Source organism: Balaenoptera physalus (genome assembly GCF_965194825.1).
Source record: "Balaenoptera physalus genome assembly, chromosome: 6".
Taxonomy (NCBI): Eukaryota; Metazoa; Chordata; class Mammalia; order Artiodactyla; family Balaenopteridae; genus Balaenoptera; species Balaenoptera physalus.
The window spans coordinates 119533540-119554909 of NC_138885.1; the positions used below are offsets into that span (position 1 = coordinate 119533540).

At 45.5% G+C, this 21370-nt stretch overlaps 1 protein-coding gene across 1 annotated transcript; it reads left to right on the top strand.

Moving 5' to 3' along the window:
- The first annotated feature begins 6656 nt into the window (after nucleotides 1–6656).
- On the top strand, nucleotides 6657–12908 carry CATIP (ciliogenesis associated TTC17 interacting protein). The gene is given in 12 exon segments (XM_082465548.1): nucleotides 6657–7311; nucleotides 7313–7381; nucleotides 7383–7475; nucleotides 7477–7615; nucleotides 8047–8247; nucleotides 8541–8596; nucleotides 8764–8850; nucleotides 9041–9208; nucleotides 10663–10787; nucleotides 11773–11849; nucleotides 12185–12273; nucleotides 12494–12908. Coding segments are annotated over 12 exon segments (1374 nt in total). The 5' UTR covers nucleotides 6657–7281; the 3' UTR covers nucleotides 12734–12908.
- The last annotated feature ends 8462 nt before the right edge of the window (nucleotides 12909–21370 follow it).

The following is a 21370-nucleotide window of genomic DNA, read 5'->3' on the forward strand; positions in this document are numbered from 1 at the left end:
CAGATCTAAATACAAAAGTCAAGAAGGCTGGGATAAAAGAAATGACAACATGCAAAAAAAAAAAAAGTAAACTTAGCCCAAGTGACCAGAAAAAAGCTGGCACTCTCCCTACTCTATCCTAGGGGGTTCAAAGGTAGGCACAGGATCCAGGAACGGCCAATCAATCACAGCTGTCCTGGGGCTTGCCAAGAAAAGAGAACGGCAGAACTGTACTCTAGGATCCTTAGCTAGTCTTGAGCTGCTGGACACTCCCCTTGCTATCAAGAGGGGAAAGGCTTTTCAGGAGACATCAACAGAGGAGAGCAGAACTGAGGAGATCATTTAACTCCTGGGTCAAGTAGTGCTTAACTCTGTGATGTTCTTTTAACTTGCAACTGAAGGAGACCTGGTTAATCAGCAGTACTGATGATCACACTAAAGGTGGGGAAAGGTAAAAGTCACTTGCTCATTCCTTTATCAAATATCATGAACAAAAATCTGCATGAGACAAAACGATGCTCTGTTTAAAAGTTACACACAACCATTCACAATCATTAACACACAATGATTCACAACTGTTACTTTTAGTTGCTTTTCTTATACGTTAAAAAAAGCTCTAATTAGTGTACAATTTATGTCTTCTTGTTACTAACAAGCGCTCTCCACCCCACTGTTGCATATTTATTGTTTAATGAATACACACTGGCCCATCAAGTGTTATTCCTATACTGGACTTAGCCAATCCCCTATTGCTGGGGATTGGTGCTTACAAAGTTCTATTCTTAAAATATTATGAGGAAAATCTTTATGTACATAGTTTTTTAAAATAATGGTTTTATCTCCTTAGCAAAGATCTTCGGAAGTGGAATGACTAAGCCAAAAGGTTAGATCACTTTCACGGCTCCATGTACAATGCTAAATTGCTTCCTAAAGAAGGTGGGGGGCACATTAGGGTATAATGCTACCAATCATGACATTTTGAGTTCCTACCCTTGCTTTGGATACTTGAAAAAAAAAAAAAAAATTCCTACTGATATGAATGAGGAACCTCACTGTAGATCTAATTTGTATTTCTTCTGATTACACAGTTTGACCATTTTCCCACAGTTATCAGTGTTATTTCCACTTTGGTGAGTTGGCCTATCATTTGAATGTACTGTAAACACCAGCCCTACTGCTGTCAGTTTGCATGAGGTTTTCAGAAAATATTAATCTTTTGTTTATAGCCTATATAACTAACAATTTTCTATATAACTTGCACTTTTTGCTAATGAAAAATACCACATCACTATCTTATAGAATGGACATGTGAGCCATTAGACAGTAAACTCATACATACACACAATATTTCTGCACTTCCCATGAACTATCTTCCCAAGAGCCTAAGGAGACTCTGATAAAACCTACCACACTCTTCACTATCACAAAGGTAAGACTGCCAACTATTAAGCAAAGCTTTACCACCCACCATCCCTCTCATCCCTCTCCCCACCACATGCACACACAGTAATTTAGAGACTTCAGGGAATTACTGTGCATTCAGGAAATTACATGGATTCTTCCGAAAGTTATTTCTTTAGAAACCTCTAAGAATGTTTTACCCAGGAGAAATATTCTTGAGCTCATGATTAGGGGTTATGATTAAAACTGTATTTTAAGACCCATCATTTTTGTATTATCAATTTAAATTGCAACTTATTTGACAGCATGATAGGTCGATGTAGAAAAAGTATGATTAAAAAAAAATTAAACTCGGTCTTCATGTAAACATTCCTCAGAGGAAACCTGTAAAACACCACCGACACTGAGTACTGTTTTTCCTCCAATCTAAGATTCTACCAGTTGTTAAGATCCATCTCAATTGCAGTTGTTAAAAGTGTGAAAACATAGGCAACTTAGAACAAATGAAATGCATTACTGAAGGCTAAAAGTGTTAAAACTATGCTATCAAACTGTCGATAAATGATTTGTCCTTGTTAAAATATTAGAGGGAGAGGGAGGTGACCAAGAAAGCATCTGACAGAAGCAGCATATTTCAGAAAGCGATTAATATCGACATATTGATTTCAATATATTCCAAATAAACAGGAGATGTCAGCAGTTTCTGGGCCAACTGCTGAGCACCAGTTTACTTAACGGTAACCACTGCATTTACTGAACTGCCCTAGCATCCCTATACTGTGCAGTGTATTAGTTTTATGGCTCATAATACAAACATTACAATCTTTACAATTACCATGTAAACTGATGATTTCATCTCTTTGCGTCCACATTTTCCACCGCAGTCAGGGAGTTCCTGCCAGCCAGCCCTGAGCTGGGCTGCCTCACCAGCGGGTACACAGCAGGCTCCTGCACCTGCCAGGCTACTGCTCACCCAAGCCTTGATCCTGCTTTCCTAGCTTCTGACAATCCTGGCTTCCAAACTTCCCAGCTCTGGTTTCCAACTGCTTCTGTACCTGCCTCTACCCTGGTTCTCAGTTTTGCCTTATTTTAATCCTCAATCAGTGTTACAGTGATCATGACTGAGAGGTGACACATAGGTAAGTACACCTGGCTTTATATATTTCTAAAGAGCACTTTACTCAGTTTCTTGGACTTTTAAGAACCTTTCTGGGTTGCAAGTTACCTTCATTTCATTTCACATTACGCAGTGTTACTGTTTTAACTCTTAAGTTTTATTACTTTAATACACTAAAACAACAACAACAAAAAAGGCTGAGAAAAAAGGTAGTATTCCAAAGAAGCTCACATAATGTCAACAATAAATTCTGTTCCTATATGCCATGCATTTGGAATTTACAGTCCTACTCTCTATCAATACTCATTTTTAAAACCTTGGACAACTCAATTTATACCTAAGAGAAGAATTCCTACACTACCTAACTCAGAACATGGTGAGAATCAAATGAAATGCAAGAGCAATCTATATACTACAGCCTATTTTAGACCCTTATTAATATCGCTTTTTTGTTCAAGCCACTGTTGGCTCTCACCTGAGCTACCGCACCAGCCTCCTAACTGGTCTCCCTCTCTGCTTCCTTCCACCCTTACAGTCTATTCTCACACAGTAGCTGGTCTGATCTCCCTCCGCCCTCTCTACCCCCCTTCCCTTTTTCTAAGAATTAACATCATTCCCCTGCATATAATCCTTCAATGGTTTCCCATTACAATTAGACTAAAATTCATATTTTTTGGTCAAGGCCCACTAGGCATACAAGGTCTTAATCCCCCATATTCCTCCTGGCATTCATTCACTCAGCTGCAGCCACCCATCTTTCTGTCCTTGGCACGCATCAAGCATATTCCCTTCTTAGGAACTGCACAGAAGCCTCTTCTCCCACAGCCTCACATGGCTCTCTTAGGACTGCTCATGGGTCGCTTAAGGAGAGAAGCTGTCTTTAACCACCCCTTGTAAAACTGTCCTCCTCCCCAGCCCATTACCTTCATTTTCTTTCTTAGTGTTCTCACTACCTGATGTTATTCTTGTGTCGTCAGCCCCCAGGCACCTCTAGAAAGTAAGGACCTGAGTTAGGATACGGGTTTTGTCTTGTCTAACCACTGTTTGTCCTGCCTCTGGAATGGTGCCTAATAATCATGTTTCAGTGTACCCAAAACCAGTTAAGGTTCTCCCAATTTTCCCACATCATCTAAGATTTCTTCTAATGCTGTCTTTTGATGTGTCTGTCACCTAAGACCAGAGTTAATTTCAGATCTCTTAGAGTAGTAGTTTAGTTACTCAGAATCAAAGACACAAGACAGGTTACCAAGAACCACGAAAACCTAAAAGAGGAAATCTAATGTTCAGTGAAAAATCAATGGTAACTTTAATTTGGGAAAAGAACATTTAATGTTAAAATACCTTTACTACAAAATGACTCACCCTAGGAATTTAATTAAGTCGTAAGACAAAGTGTACAATCAGAATGCTATAGGGAAGTATCAATACAATGCATCAGTTTTTATCTGTGTCCCCTGAATAAAGCATTATAATGGGATTATAAAAGATGCTCAACCATAAAGGCTGGGTAAATGAATTATGCTCCAACCATTCGATGGCCCAGTAAACAGTTGGTAAAAGGCAGGCTGTAGAGCTATGCGCAGCTGCATGGAAATACATCACCCTGGAGCACTCTCTAGGTGTCAGCACAGTTCCAGGAGCTTCATGTCGTTACTTTTCTTTATAACAAAAAGTTACAAAGTGGCACATAAAGAACAATCCCATCTTTGTAAAATAAACACAATGTTATGTTTATATGCATACAAAAGGTTCAGGAAGAATCAACACCAAAATATTAATAAAAATTCTGGATATTCTGAGTGTGAGTGAAGGACTTTTCTGTGTTTTCTCAATCTTTCACATCAAATGTTCATTAATACTGTCACCAAAAAAGGAAAGATCTGTTGCTCAGAGGTTTTTCCACATCATATTGCCAATTCCTTCCCTACCCACTCTTCAGGGGGATGGGAGGTAGGGGTCACTTGAGAGAGCACCTTTCACCAGAAAATTAGCAAAGCTCCTAAGGTCAGAACATAAAGGCTGTATGAAAAGTTGATGAATAAAAATAAAATCAGATAATAGGACCGTAGCACCTTCTTTTCCATTATGACACTACCATCAGTTAGTTATATTAGATATACTGTTAAAGACAAAGTAGTAAAAAATTCTTTTGAGTCTATCTGAAATCTATACTACGTTCTTAGGAGTTACTTTTTTGAGATGGCTTGAAGAAATCATGTTCTTCTCCAATGTTTCTGAAGAACAAGACAGAGCATCATTTATGTACGATTTTCTCTAAGTAACCAAATAATTCTTCACTGTAGAAAAGCCAAAATGTTTTATATCTGAGTAGGTATTTCTCAGTTTCCAGGGAAACTGATACAAAATTGTCTGAAATAAAGACATGAAGAGCAAACTTCCAATGTGCCTGTACTTTATATTTGGTGTTCTGACCTTGTTTCTATGGAAACTTAATTAATAGGCAAATGCTGAAATTGAGGTTTCTCTTATCACTTTATCGAATGCCCCCCCAAAAAAGACAAATTGAAATGAAATTTTAACAATCATGTTAAACATAAAAAGGTAAATTCTGTACTCATGAACTCTATTTTTCCAGTTCCTGATTTAGCACTCCTTCCTTATCATACATAGTCGTATGCTAAATGCTTAGTACCTTACCTGCCCGCTTACCAGCTTCCCCTAATGTCCCTCTGTCCAGGGCATTCTCGGCTTCAATTGGATTTCACCAGGACAAACTCTTTAAATTATATCAACGTGTTTACCTGACTGATAAATTTAGGCTATTTCATGACTTCTACTTTTATTCATATCCATTGCAATGTATGTACAGACAGAGAATGGAGAGGTAAATGTTGCTTCTGAGTTGTGTACAATAAACTGGAATGGCAATAATCAAAACTGGAGTATGCTGAGATAGGCCTAACTTATGGATAAATTATAATAAAATATAAGGTGCACTCTAAACAGTTTCTTAAGCATCCCAAGAACTGAATTTGGCATATCTACCACCTCCCAAGTCTGTCTCTTTTGTTCAGTAGCTGTGTTACACAGTCATTTCAGATCTCTAAGTCTTGGCTTCTTCATCGGCAACAGAGGGAGAATATATACGGGCCTTATTTGTAGATGGAAGGGCCGAGTGAAATACACAAGAAAATGCATTGTAAATCTTAAAAGAATTCTATAAAGGTCCAATTTTCATCTCTCATCCTACGCTAGCCAACTACTAACTGTTTTTAAAAATCATTTAGAGGCTTACCTTATAGCAACAAGCAGAGCAGTTTTCACAAGTACTTACATGCTTTGTGTTTAAAGCTACAATTAATTCCCATAATTTGTTCATTCTTTCACAATATCTAACGATTCTGAAAAGGGAGTACTTTCCACTTACAAAGCCACGTCCATCATAAGGGTGAATCCACAGGCTTAATTATTCTAACTTTTAAAGAAATTAAATAAACCCAACTAAAATTTAAATAGAAGAGCTGTAAGACATTTCGTCTATGAAATAATGAAATAATCTCTGGCATTTAAATGAAACAAATGGGCCAGTGGGGCTTTAACATCTTTATGATACAATGTTTTATACTTCAAAGAACAGTCTTTATTAAAGTGCCACTATGCTACCCAGAAATTTTTTTTTTTTAACCTAGAGCCATCCCTTTCCAAAATTCTAGAGGCAAAAATCAAACATTTCCTCTCTTCTCTCTCTCCTCTCCTCCCCGACAACACCCACCCCCAGCCACTTAGTCTTCAGAACTTTTACCTGAACATTCTTAAAGTTAAATAGTATTCTACTGGGTGGGGGGGGGGGGAGGAGGAGGGAGCCATGGAGACATTTTTCTGCAGGATGGATGTGGTATGTTAACTCCCAAACCTTTATATTACAAATTACAATCTGAATTTGTTTTTTCTCCTTTGAAACTTCTGTCCAGCAGTCTCAGGAACCACCTCACCCCTCCCTTAGAACAGGCAACGTGCAAAAGAAGTCGGTTAAGGCTGTGCAACTGAAGACATACTTGTGTCAAAGTGGGAATTTAAAAGTAATCAGAACTCCATGGGGTCTCCTTTGGTAAAGAAAAAAAACCCAACAACTATTCTCTGCAGCCGTGGCAGTAACTTTTCAAACCGTTCACAGTTATTTTAAGGGGGCTTTAATTAATAATTGGTTCTCTTTACAAAATTAAAACTTCCATAAATATGTTTATGCCATATTCATTCTATATATTCTACTTCCTTTTTAAAAGCAATTGATTGGTTTTCTTTGTTTTTTTTTTTGGCCACACCACAGGGCATGCGGAATCTTAGTTCCTCGACCAGGGATCAAACCCTTGCCACCTGCACTGGAAGCGCAGAGTCTTAACCACTGGACTGCCCAGTGGCAATTGCAATTGCCAAAAGCAATTGATTGGGAAAAATAACTAAAAATAATTCTCTAAAAAATTTTTTTAATAAATTGACAAACCAGCTTCCCAAGTACTTTTAACGCAATCTAATAAACATAAACATATAAATATACTAAAATTTAAGGTTTTTTAAAAAATGTTTTGGTTCTACTTACAATCCCAGTAAGAATTGAACTTCAAAGTACACTTGTAAGGTCATTCTAATGATCCATGTCATCCCCCCTGCCTCCTAAGAATGTCAAATGCTCCCTCTGCTGGACAATACCTCAGGTTTGGGCTGAGCCGCAGAAGCCACAGTTCCTACCAATTCTTGCAAGGTCTGGGTGTTTAGTGAAATGGGTTGAGGGCCCTTTAAGAGGCGGTAGCTAGCTCCCAGTTGCCATGGAGACAGCTGGATACAAACTGGGTAGCAGGAGGCAGCATGTCTTCCAAAGTTCAATCCAAAGGTGAGAAGAGGGCTGAGGAGTTTGGGGTGGGGACCTGGAAAGGGGTGGGGCATCTTCTCCCTCATCATCCACCCTGGGGTGGCCTTGGAGGATTCTGCTCTTGGGACCCCTGCCGCACCCCTGTCCTTCTTCCCAGGGTCCGCCATCTGCCGTCTCAACCTCTCCTCCCTCCATAGGCTCCAAAGCCAAGGACCACCAGCCCTCAGCCCAAGAGAGTCTGCCACCCCTAGAGGCCAATGCTGAAGCCATCCACTTCCTCAACTCCCTCCGTGAGCCTGGGCAGTGGGCAAAAGTACGGACGGGAGGGAGAAGAGAAAGCCCAGACCTGGCCACCCCCTCTCTCAGCCTTGATTCTCCTGGGACTCACCCCCTCTCTCAGCCTTGATTCTCCTGGGACTCACCCCCTTTCTCAGCCTTGATTCTCCTGGGACTAACGGGTGTGAGACCCGTTAGTTGATATTCTTCAAGGGAAGACCCCAGGGACACGGTGTGGGTAGGGGCTGGTGGGGATTGGGGCAGGGGAGTCTTCACCTGCTGACTGCTGTAGAGGTCAATGGAGGGGAGGCAGGGGCCACCTGGGGGACGTGGGATGAGGAGGGGGTGGGTGGAGACTGTGGGCGCACTGGTGGCCCGGGTGTCCGAGAGTTGAGACCTAGGAGCTGGGGCTTTAACTGTCCCCACGGGACCCTCACCCACACAGGGCAAGAGGAGCTGCTGATGCTATTCTTCTCGGAGACTCTGGTCATGGTCTCGGACGCAGGGGAGCCTCAGGGAGAGCTGACCATTGAGGTGCAGAGAGGGAAATACAAAGACCAGTTTGGTGTCATGGCGTACTTCCCATTCGTGCATGCCTTTAGCCGTGGCTTCATGGACAAAATACTCTGCGGAAACTCCATTCTGGGTAGAGTTCCTGCTGCCTGACACCCTCTACCCCACCCTTCCTCCACTGCCCTCCCCCTCCCACCCCCCAACTCCCAGGACCTTCACTCAGGACCAACGCTTTGACTTCACCTTGGGACTAGAACGAGGCAAAGAGAGTGCGTGGGACATGGGGGTGACAGGGAAGTTAATCACAGTCTTAGTTTTCTCCTCGGGCCACCCTACAACTGAGTCCTCCAGCCCGGGCCACCGCCTCCCTTCCTGCAAACTCCAGCCTTGTCTCCTGTGACAGCGGTGTTCACCTCCTCTCCCCAGGCTATCTCTCGTGGAAACTGGAGGTTGTGGAACAACATAATCAGGAGTTCATCAAGGTACCTCCTGGGGCCCCAGCCTTGACCACATATGGAAAGTTTTCTATCCAGATTTCCCCTCAGTTTTCTCATTTATGAAGGAGAACGGACAAGGCGACCTCTGGGGGATCTCGCTCGTATACCATCCCGTGAGTCCCTGATTCTCCCCTCCATGCTCTGGCCCTTAGTTCCACGTCCTCCCCATGGAACAGAAGATGAGTTTGCTGAAGCAGGATGATCAGCTGGCCGTGACCAGAATCATCAAGGAGGGTGAGGTAAGGATGAGAGCCAGGTGGGAGCCATACTCTACATCCTCTTTGGAACCAGGAACAGGGGACAGATGGTGTCAGGCCAGGAGCCTGGACTAGGGACCATATGGACTGGACCATATGCTCAACACCTGGCTTGCCCAACCTCCCTCCACTTCCCGGCTCAACGTCCCTGACCCAGATTTGTCCTGAACAGGAAGTGAAGACCGAAGTGACTTTCTTCCCCTGGCACTCCATTGCGGGCTTCGTCTCCCAGGCTGCCAACCTGGTGTTGCTGAGGGTGATGGCCTGGCGGCAGACAGTGCCCAGCAACGCCCGTTTCCTGGCCTTGGACACCGAGGGCAAACTCTGCTATTCCACTTACGTGAGGGGTTTCCCTGGGAGGGGGAATTGGTCTGGGGCGAACTAGAAGGGGCAAGGAGAATGCTGAGTTGGGAGAAAAGACAGCTCTGTGGAGTGGAAGAGGGGGTGGAGTGGGGATAAACCCGGGGCATGGGGGTGAGACTTCCAAGAGCAGGAGAAAGCAAGACTGCATTTGTTAGAGGGAAGACCAAGTGTGAGGCAAGTGGCATGAGCGAGAAGGACCAAAAGGTGGGAGCAGTGGAAGAAAGCAACGATTTTTGCACAAAAGTCAGTCCAGGAAAAATAAACATCATAGGGGCCACTTTTAAAGACATATTTTTTTAAGATCAGGAAATGTAACATCTCCAACTGCACTTAAAATTTATTTTATTATGTCTCAACCCTGAAGGGTGTTTCTTATTTTTCTCTTATTTTGGCTAAACTTTCATCATCAACCTACCTAGAACTTCCTGTAATATGTGATTTTGAAGCCATGCCTCTGAACACACACTTTGGGGGCTGATATGACCAACTTCGTAAATGACACTCTTGTCTTTTCTATCACAAACATGACAAACAGCAATGTGTTTGACACAAACAGGCACATACCATTTCCCCCCAATTTTCTTTGAAATGTTTTTCTTATGTTAGCACTTTTCTCCCTGTTGCTGTAGCTGTAACGGGGATTTAATTTTTTTAAATTATTTATTTATTTTGGCTGCACTGGGTCTTCGTTGCTGCACTCAGGCTTGCTCTAGTTGCAGCGAGCTGGGGCTACTCTTTGTTGTGGTGCGCGGGCTTCTCACTGCAGTGGCTTCTCTTGTTGCGGAGCACAGGCTCTAGGTGTGTGAGCTTCAGTAGTTGTGGCACGCGGGCTCAGTAGTTGTGGCTCTCAGGCTCTAGAGCATAGGCTAAGTAGTCGTGGCAGACAGGCTTAGTTGCTCCGCGGCATGTGGGATCTTCCCGGACCAGGGCTCAAACCCGTGTCCCCTGCGTTGGCAGGCAGATTCTTAACCACTGCGCCACCAGGGAAGTCCCCAGGGATTTAAATTTCAATTACAGTGGGCAGCTTGCACGGGCCTGAGGCAGCCATAAATCTCAGTCTAGTCCCTCCTCGGCGTCCCACTACCCCCTCCCCACAAATAGCCCAGCCTCTGCCCTCGCCCACACTCACACCTAGTTGGTCATCCCTATTACAGAATCTGCCAACTAGAAGCACTTGGTCATGAAGCTGGCATGGGGACGGGTTGGGGCAGGAGCAGGGTGGAGCTGGCTCTCTATGAGAAAACCCCAACTTAACCTGGGGGTGCAACTCAAATCTTGTGGCGCCTAAGGGTCTGGACAGCCAAGGGCTGCTTATCACTGGTGAACAAGCAGTGAAGCTATAATCTGGAGAGAAGGGCCAGGGTGAGATGTGCGGGGAGGCCCCGGTGGGAATCCACCTCACCTCCCTCCCTTCATTTTGGTTGCTGCCAGCAAGGCCTGGGCTCCCAGACGATCCAGGTGGGCCATCAGCAGGTGGAAGTGTTCATTGTGGAGCAGACTGTACACTCGGAACAGGGCATCCCCGTGTCCTGCCAGTTTTACCTGCTCTCTGATGGGTGAGCCACTGACGGTGGGGCGAAAGGGGCAGTATTGAGCACAAGCCTGGGAGCTCAACCCCCTGGGCCGGGTCGGGGCAAAGGGAGAGTCCTGTTTCTGGGGACACCACCAGGAAGACTTGCTGTTGAGATCTGAGTGCCCCTGCTTTATCCACTCATTCACCCTTTTGCATATATTCACTCATTCTCCTGATCTTCACAATGCCTCCCAAACCTCACCAAAGAGCCCTGAATAGCTGAGGAAGTCAAGGTCAACTCCACAGGGCCTAAGGCATAGCTAAAGCAGCTGCCACAGGTGTGGGTGTAATATTGAAAAACACCCAAGTTTGAACAACTCAGCACTTGATAAAATCTGCAGGCTGGGAGAAGCATCCCAGCACACTGCCAAGCTGTCACCAGCAAAGTGCAGGCACCAAATCCTGAGAAAATTCGGGAGGGGGAGAAGCATTTGTTTCTTGAAGTTTCCAAAGAGGTATTGACAGAATCACTATACTAGAAAAAAAAAAAAAAAAAGTGATCAGAACGTTGCGGGCTTTCCTTATTTCATAATTTTACTTGTTGTTTCTATTTTGAGAATCACATAGCAGGAGGCTCCTGATTCTTTTTATTTTTTTTAATTTTTTTTTGGCCACGCCCCATGGCTTGCAGGATTTTAGTTCCCCGACCAGGATTGAACCCAGGTTCTTGGCAGTGAAAGCTCGGAGTCCTAACCACTGGACTGCCAGAGAATTCCCTCGTGATTCTTTTAGTGCTCACACCTCTAAAGGTCTTGCACACGTGCACACATCTCCAGGGTAGGAACAGTCCCCAGTTTGAAAAACAGGGGCCATTATCTGGGGATCTAGAAATGAACAGGACCCTGGAACTCAAAGACAAGTGGAGGAGGGGAGAAGGGGGACAGCAGTAAAGGGAGGCTCCCAGAACACCCTTCAAAGGAGTGGGCTGGTCTAGGAAGACTCACACCTTCTTCTGTGTTGCACTCCAGGCACCTGGCCAAGAGGATCCAGGTGGGCTCCCCGGGATGCTGCATGATCACCAAGGTGCCCATCTTGAGGGAAGAGGGTGAGTGAAGCCCCTGGCTGGTGGGAGAGTGAAGGCGAGGTGAGGAAACCTGGAGCCTTCCAGGGTGCATGGGTGGCTTGAGTGTGCCATGGCCCCGGATCAGAGCCCGAGATGAGATGGAGAAATTTTGCTCTCCAGCCCCTGTCCCCAAGGCAATTTGGGGACGATCATTTTGCTGGGAACCCCCTCCAGCAACTTCGCCCATATGGCCAGAACCCTGGGGTTTTACCTGAGCCTGCCCAGAACTGGTGTCCTTGGGCATCCCTCTGTATCTGAGGAAGGTTCTGGGGTCGGAATAGGCACGCAGCCTTCCTCCCACCCGCCCCCACCCCCAGATGATATTGAGCCTCACCCAGTGTTTGAGAAGAAACCCCTGGTGTGGGAGGAGGACATGGAGCTCTACTCGAGGTTTGTGGCCCGGAAGGTGAGGAGGGGCTGCAGCCAGCCTGAGGTCCCCATCCCCCCACCCCCCCTGCCCTGGGCGTACACTCCACCTTTACTGATCACTTTTTCTGCCCGGTTGAAATGCATCACCCCTAGGGGCTAGCGGACTCCAGCGTTCCTAAGCTCTCCATGGGGCGAAGGGGAGGGGAGCTCCTGGGGCTCGGGGGTCCCGGGTCCGGCTCAGGCTCGGACCCCTCCAGGAGGAGCTCCGTCTCAGCCACAATAGCTATCTGCGGCAGCACCCCGAGGCCCAGGCGCTCATCTCCGACTTCCTGCTCTTCCTGCTGCTGCGCCAGCCGGCAGATGTGGTCACCTTCGCCGCCGAGTACTTCGGCCCCTTTGCGATGCGACGCCCGCCCACTCCGGCCTTGCGCTCCTCCAACCGGCCCCGCCCCTTCCACGAGCTGGAGCCGGAGGGCCTCGAGGGCGAGGAGGGCTAGGCGGGCAGCAAGGCGGTCCCCCGGGGCCCAGCTCTCCGGGGCGAGGCAGGAAGACAAGGCATCCGGGCTGGGCTGGGACGGCACGCGGGCGGGAGGCACCCGGGAGGCGCGCTTTCCTGCCTGCGGTTTTTATGGGAATAAACGGGGCCCTCCCGAGGCTCGGCTGTGAGCCGGATCCTTCTCTGGCCAGCGTCTCGTGTCTCGGGCTAAGCATAGGAACCGTGAACAGGGTTTATCGAGCGATTTTCAGCCTTTCTTCCTAGCTGTTATTATGATCAATATCACTATTTTACAGATAAGAAAATAGACGTACGAAAAGATTGAGTAACAGAGTAAACATGTGGGAAGTAGGATTCAAACCTGGACGTTGGATTCCAAAAACCCACACTTTTAGTCACTAGGTTAGCCGCGATGGAGGGGCGGGGCTTTTGGCGCACAGAATCATTATAGATTCCACCTAGCATAAATGCCCGCTCCCGCCAAAGAAAAAAAACAGTCGATGTGTTCAGCACTGGCCTTGCTCATCACCCCCGAAGCTTTCCAAACCCCCTCTCCCTACCCCATCGCCAGCTCTCACACTCCACCTCCTTCCTCCCGGTTCCCACTATACGCAGGAACCCCCAAACTGCGTGGAGGGTCCCCAGTTAACAATAGGATGGAAGGCAATCATCACCTCCTTTAGGTTCCTTGCTTAATGACAGTTCTGGCCAGTGGCTTGTTCCTGCCCAATACTGGCGGCAGCTCAGTAACAAATAGGAGGCACCCTCCCCTGAGGCAGATGGTAATGGGCCTGCAGGCTCCATCCTTCCATCTAATCATTCCTCCCTTAGGCCCCAGCTAAGAGATGAGGGCCTCCAGAGAAGCTTTGCACTCTAGCGGACAATATGGGCCAGTATCTACCAGACTGTAATGATGGAAATGTTCTCTATCTGCAATGTCCAATATGGTAGCCAGTAGTCACATGTGGCCACTGAGCACTAGAAATGTGATTGATGTGACTGAGGAACTGAAGTTCTACTTTAATTTTTTTGGCTGCACGGCGTGGCATGTGGGATCTTAGTTCCCTGACCAGGGATTGAACCCACGCCCCCTGCAGTGGAAGGCAGTCTTAACCACTGGACCACTGGGGAAGTCCCTACTTTAATTTTAATTAATTTCAATTTAAATAGCCACATGTGGCTAGTGGCTACCAGACTGGACAGCAACAGCTCTAGAGGATAAGGTCTTTTCATTCAGTCAAGCAATCAGCTCAACAAATATTGGGCTCCTTCCACGTGCCAGGATTGTTCTGAGCCCTGGGAGATCAGCAGGGACAAGACCAAGTTCCTAGCCTCATGGCACTTGCAGATAGCATGGAGAGACAGATGATAAACACAAAAGATAATTTCTTATGTGAAATTTCAGACATTTATGAAAACAAGGCCAAGTCATGGATAGAAAGGGACTCAAGGTTGGAGAGTTGAGGGTGGAGACTTCAGCGAGGGCCTCTCTGACGTCTCAGTTGAGTTGGGATGTGAATGATAAGGAGTCAGACCTGTGAAGAGCTGTGGGAAAAGCATTTAAGGCAGAAGGAACAGCAAGTGCAAAGGCTCTGAGCATGGCATGTTGGACAGAAGGCCAGTGAGGCTGATGCACAGTGTGGGGCGGGTGGGGGGGGGCGTGATGAGGGAGAAGCTGGCGACAAAAGTGCTCAGTCACTTCGAGGTAGGGAGGGCCGGGTCTTAAAGGGCCTCCTAGGCCCTGGCAAGTTCTCCTCATCCATGGAGAACTGAAACCAAGGTTGACTCAGCCCAGTACACCCAGAATGTTCCCGTAGAGATCTTGAGAGCTCCCTCCAGCTCCTGATACTCTGCCGCAGTGGGGAAGGCGGGAGGGCAGTAACATCTAACCCACGGACATCCTTCCTCTGCTGAGTGCTCTTTTTTTTTTTTTAATAAATTTATTTATTTATTTATTTTTGGCTGCCTTGGGTCTTCGTTGCTGCACGCGGGCTTTCTCTAGTTGCAGCGAGTGGGGGCTACTCTTCCTTGTGGTGCACAGGCTTCTCATTGCGGTGGCTTCTCTTGTTGCGGAGCACGGACTCTAGGCACATGGGCTTCGGTAGTTGTGGCGCGTGGGCTCAGTAGTTGTGGCGCACGGGCTTAGTTGCTCCGTGGCATGTGGGATCTTCCTGGACCAGGGCTCAAACCCATGTCCCCTGCATTAGCAGGCAGATTCTTAACCACTGAGCCACCAGGGAAGCCCTTGCTGAGCGCTCTTGCATCAGGTGACTTGAGAAGGAGTCTGCCACTTCCCTGCCTGCTCTGTGACATCCATTTCAAGACCAGTTTGTTTTTAGATCATATCATTTGTCCCCAGAACTCCTATGACCCCCCTCTTCTTGCTCCATAGTCCTAAGCTATATATGTCTCTGAACAAAGAAAAAACAAAGATTGAGCACTTGTGACCTGCCAGGCACTGGACTAGGATGTGGGGATGCTGTGGGAGTATCAGGACCAAGCCCCACCTGCATGACACACAGTCCATTCAGAAGGAAAGAGACATCAGCCAAGGCTCCCGTGGATGAATGTGTAAGTGTAGACCATGCAAAGTGCTACCTGCAATATTAGAGTGTTTAATGCGACTTGACCTAGTGTTGAGAACCCAGGGAGGCAAAGGGAAGGAAATAGTAATAATACGAGCAAGCCCTATGCAGCTCTTACTATTCTAATCCCTCTACACATAAGTCATGTGATTCTCACAATACCCTTATTAGGTGGGTTCTATTATTATACCCATTTTACAGATGAAGGGAAGGTTAAGGTCAAGGCCATGCAACTGGTTAGTGGCAGAACCAGGATTTAAACCCAGGGATTTAAACCAGGATTTAAACCCAGGATTTAAACCCTACACATAAGTCATGTGATTCTCACAATACCCTTATTAGGTGGGTTCTATTATACCCATTTTACAGATGAAGGGAAGGTTAAGGTCAAGGCCATGCAACTGGTTAGTGGCAGAACCAGGATTTAAACCCAGGGAGCCTGGCTCAAGGTCGTATGTGAATCCACTCTGATAAATAGATCAGAGGTGGCTCTCTGGAGACAGATCCCAGAACAGAGAAGAGTCACCTTCCTGCTTTAGATCCGTCCAGAGTAGCATTGACTGTACACTGTCTTTCCCCTTCCCCAGGTACCCAGACACTGCCCCATTCCCTACTGCATTGTCACTGACAGCAGCTTCAGTGCCTTGAATTGCCAGGGTAGACAGGGAAGGCATTGTGCTACGGGGGCATACAGTCTCGCCCTGGAGAAATCAAGGAAGGCTTCCTGGAAGAGGTCACACCATAACTGAATCCTGAATGACGAGAGGCTGTTTGCCAGGCAGAGGTGTTTGAAGAGGAAGCAACATATGCCAAGGCATGGAGATGAGAGGGAGGGAGAATGGAATGTCTGAGCTACTGCAAGGGGTTCAGGACAAGATGGTCTTGTCCTGACAAGAACGCAACTAAAGTGTTGCCCTCTGTCTGGGAGCCTAAGAGGCCCTGGAAGTGGGTTAGGCAAATACTTGAATGCCTGCCTGTTTCTGTGCTTTTTCTTCCCACCAGAAGCCATAATACAAGCAAATAAACTAACAGCAATGCTATAGATCAATGGAGCCCTAAAAAAAGAGTCTTACATTTTGACATTTGACAACAAAATAAAAAAACAGGGCTGATAATGCCCTTGGAAGGCGCAGATTTGACCTTCTGAATCTCTGTCGTGCTCCTCCCTTCTTTTGGTTAAATCTGCTGTTTCCCCAACACCAGCATTCCCGCTAAAACCCATTCTTGGAGGCTTCCCTGGTGGCGCAGTGGTTAAGAATCCACCTGCCAGTGCAGGGGACACGGGTTCGAGCCCTGGTCAAGTAAGATTCCACATGCCGCGGAGCAACTAAGCCTGTGTGCCACAACTACTGAGCCTGTGCTCTAGAGCCCGTGAGCCACAACTACTGAGCCCGCGTACCACAACTACTGAAGCCTGCGCACCTAGAGCCCGTGCTCCGCAACAAGAGAAACCACCGCAATGAGAAGCCTGTGCACCGCAACCAAGAGTAGCCCCCGCTGAACACAGCTGGAGAAAGCCCGTGCACAGCAACGAAGACCTAACGCAGCCATAAATAAATAAAATAAATAAATTTTAAAAAAACCCCATTCTTGTTTAGTTCGATCGTTTCCCCATTTTGTTTTATGATATATTGCATAAGAATTGTCCTTTGTTATTTTTTTTAAATAAATTTATTTATTTTACTTATTTATTTTTGGTTGCATTCTTTGTTGCTGCACGCAGGCTTTCTCTAGTTGCAGTGAGCCGGGGCTACTCTTCATTGCAGTGGCTTCTCTTGTTGCAGAGCACGGGCTCTAGGTGCATGGGCTTCAGTAGTCGTGGCTCACAGGCTCTAGAGCATAGGCTCAGTAGTTGTGGTGCATGGGCTTAGTTGCTCAACGGCATGTGGGATCTTCCTGGACCAGGGCTTGAACCCGTGTCCCCTGCATTGGCAGGTGGATTCTTAACCACTGTGCCACCATGGAAGCCCTATCCTTTGTTATTTAATCATCACAAATGCCCTATGTTTGAGCTACACTGCATCCAAAGCCTTTGGTGGGTGAGACTGAGAATTAAACCACCACGTGCATCAATGTTTGTAACAGAAAATGCATTTGGAGTTCTGAAGAACTGACAGTGACCAGTGACATTTTGGAACCCAATTTACAAAAGCAGCTAACTGCGCTGTGCTAGGCGCATTTCTTGGGCCTCACACAAACGCTTCGGGGTATTTTCATCACCCCTACTTCACAGGTGAGGACACTGAGGGCCTAAGAAACTTGCCCAAGTCATCAAGCTAGTAGGAAAGATTCAAACCCAGGCCATGTGATTCCAGAGACTCTGACTCTGGTGGATTTTTTTTTCTTTTGGCCACGCCACGTGACTTGCGGGATCTTAGTTCCCCGACCAGGGATTGAACCCAGGCCCTCAGCAGTGAAAGCCCTGAGTCCTAACCACTGGACCGCCAGGGAATTTCCCTGGTGGATTTTTTTTAAATCAATTTTATTAAAGTATAATATTCATTCAATAAGACATCCTTTTCCTTCACTTTAAAAATTGAGATAATTACAGATTCACACGTAGTTGTAAGAAATAATTCAGAGAGATCTCATGTACATTTTACCCACTTTGCCCCAATGGTAACATCTTACAAAATGTTAATATAATACAATATTACAGGGACTTCCCTGGTGGCGCAGTGGATAAGAATCTGCCTGCCAATGCAGGGGACACGGGTTCGATTCCTGGTCCAGGAAGATCCCACATGCCACGGAGCAACTAAGCCCGGGCGCCGCAACTACTGAGCTTGTGCTCTAGAGCCCGCAAGCCACAACTACTGAGCCAGCGTGCCACATCTACTGAAGCCCGTGCGCCTAGAGCCCATGCTCTGCAACAAGAGAAGCCACTGCAATGAAGACCCTACGCAGCCAAAAATAAATAGAATTAAATCTTTAAAAAAAATTCAATATTACAACCAGGATTTTTTCCACATTTTTCGGTGGTAAAATATACATAAAATGTACCCTTTTAACTACAATTCTGCAACATTAAGTACATTCACATTATTGTACAACAAACAACCATCACCACCATCTGTTTCCAGAACATTTTTATCATCCCAGACAAAAACTCTGTACCCATTAAATAATAACTCCCCTTTCCCCCTCATCCCCTGGTCCCTGGTAATTATCATTCTACTTTCTGTCTTTATAAATTTGCCTCATATAAGTGGAATCACACAATATTTGTCCTTTTGTGACTGCTTATTTCACTTAGCATAATGTTTTCAAGGTTCATCCATATGATAGCAATATATCAGAATTTCATTTCTTTTTAAGGCTGAATAATATTCCATTGTATGGATATACCACATTCATTTATTCATCTGTTGATGGACATTTGAGTTGTTTCCTCCTTTTGGCTATTGTGAAAAGTGTTGGTCTGAACACGGGTGTACAAGTATCTGTTTGAATCTCCACTTTCAACACAACCAGGATAGGACTTCCCTGGTGGCTCAGTGGTTAAGAATCTGCCTGCCAGGGGCTTCCCTGGTGGCGCAGTGGTTGGGAATCCGCCTGCCAATGCAGGGGACACGGGTTCATGCCCCGGTCTGGGAAGATCCCACATGCCGCAGAGCGGCTAGGCCTGTGAGCCACAGCTACTGAGCCTGCGCATCTGGAGCCTGTGCTCCGCAACGGGAGAGGCCGCGGCGGTGAGAGGCCCGCGCACCGCGATGAAGAGTGGCCCCCGCTTGCCACAACTAGAGAAAGCCCTCGCACAGAAACGAAGACCCAACACAGCCAAAAATAAAAAAAATAAATAAATTAAAAAAAAAAAAAAGAAGTTGTAGCACTGAGTGCAACTCTTTAAAAAAAAAAAAAAAAAAAAAAGAATCTGCCTGCCAATGCAGGGGACACGGGTTCGATCCCCGGTCTGGGAAGATCCCACATGCCACGGAGCAACTAAGCCCATGCGCCACAACTACTGAGCCTGTGCTCTAGAACCCATGAGCCACAACTACTGAGCCCACATACTGCAACTACTGAAGCCCGCACACCTAGAGCCCGTGTTCTGCAACAAGAGAAGCCACCGCAATGAGAAGCCCGTGCACCACAACGAAGAGTAGCCCCCGCTCGCCGCAACTAGAGAAAGCCCACACACAGCAATGAAGACCCAATGCAGCCAAAAATTTTAAAAAATTAAAAAAATACAACCAGCATATTGACCTTGACAAAATCCACTGCTCTTTTTCAGATATCCCCAGTTTTACTTGTACTCATGTGTGTGTATTAAGTTCTGTTCAGTTTGTCATATGTGTAGGTTTGTGTATCCTCCACCAACGTCAAGATATGGAACAGTTCCAATACCACAAGGATCCTTCAAGTTATCTTTTCAGAATCACACCTACATCCCTCTCCACCACCGACCTCACCCACCTCTACTGGCTGCAACTTAGTAGTACAAGGAAAAAAGTAGTAAATCTGACCTTCATTTCCAAAATTTTGTCATTGCAAAAAATGTTATATAATGTAATAGTAAACCATGTAAACTTTTCAGATTGACTTTTTTCACTTAGCATGACTTCCTAGAGATTCATCCAATTTACTGTGTGTATCAGTAGTTTGTTCCTTTCACTGCTAAGTAGTAATCCGTGGTTTGTACTGCAGTTAGTTTTACCATTCTCCTGTTGAATGACATCTAGGCTAATTCTAGTTTTTGGCTATTAGACATAAAGCTGCTATAAACATTCATGTACAGGTTTTTGTATGAACACAAGTTTTAATTTCTCTGGGATAAATGTATACCATAGTATATGGTATGAGTACCATAGTATATTCTATGGTATGGATGTCCCATAGTTTGGTTAACCATTAACCCGTTGAAGGATGGTATGGGTAGTTTCCAGTTTGAGCTATTATGAATAAAACTGCTCTAAAAATCTGTGTACAGATTTTTGTGTGAACATAAATCATCATTTCTCTGGGGAAAAAAAAAGCCCAGGAGTGCAGTTGCTGAATCATATGGTAGTTGCATCTTTAATTTTTTTTTTAAGATTTTTTTGATGTGGACCATTTTTAAAGTCTTTATTGAATTTGTACAATACTGCTTCTGCTTTATGGGGTTTTTTATGTTTGTTTGTTTTTTTGGCCGTGAGGCATGTGAGATCCCAGCTCCCCGACCAGGGATCGAACCCACACCCCCTGCATTGGAAGGCGAAGTCTTAACCACTGGACCGCCAGGGAAGTTCCTGCATCTTTAATTTTTAAAGATATTTCCAAACTATCTCCAGAGTGGCTGTACCATTTTACATTCCCACCAGCAACATATCTGTGATCGACCTAGTTTCTCCACATCCTCACCAACATTTGGTATTGTGACTATTTTTTATCTTAGCTATTCTGATAGTTGTGTAGTGATATCTCATTATGATTTAATTTGCATTTCCCTAATGGCTAATGATGCTGAACATCTTTTCATATATTTATTTGCTATCTGTACATCCTGTTTGGTGAAATGTGTGTTCATGACTTTTGTCCATCTCTTTTTTGTTTGGTGTTTTGTTTTGGATTGGTTTTTTTGACCACGCCGTGAGGCTTGTGGGATCTCAGTTCCCCGACCAGGGATTGAACCCGGGCCATAGCAGTGAAAGCACCGAATCCTAACCACTAGACCACCAGGGAACTCCCTTCCCATTTCTAATTGGATTGTTTGGTTTTTCACTCTTGAGTTTTAAGAGATTTCCCTATTTCTGGATACTGGTCTTTTGTCAGATATTTGGTTTGCAAATATTTTCTCTGAATCTTTAGCTTGTCTCTTCATTCTCTTAACAGGGTCCTTCACAGAGCAAAAGTTTTTAATTTTGATGAGGACCAATTCATCATTTTTCCCTTTATAAATCATGCTTTTATAAGTGTCAAGTCTAACAAATCTTTGTCGAGTCCTAGATCCTGAAGACTTTCTCCAATTTTTTTTTTTTTTTTTTGGCCTCGCCAAGTGGCTTGCAGATCTTCGTTCCCCAACCAGGAATGGAACCCAAGCCACGGCAGTGAAAGCACTGAGTCCTAACCACTGG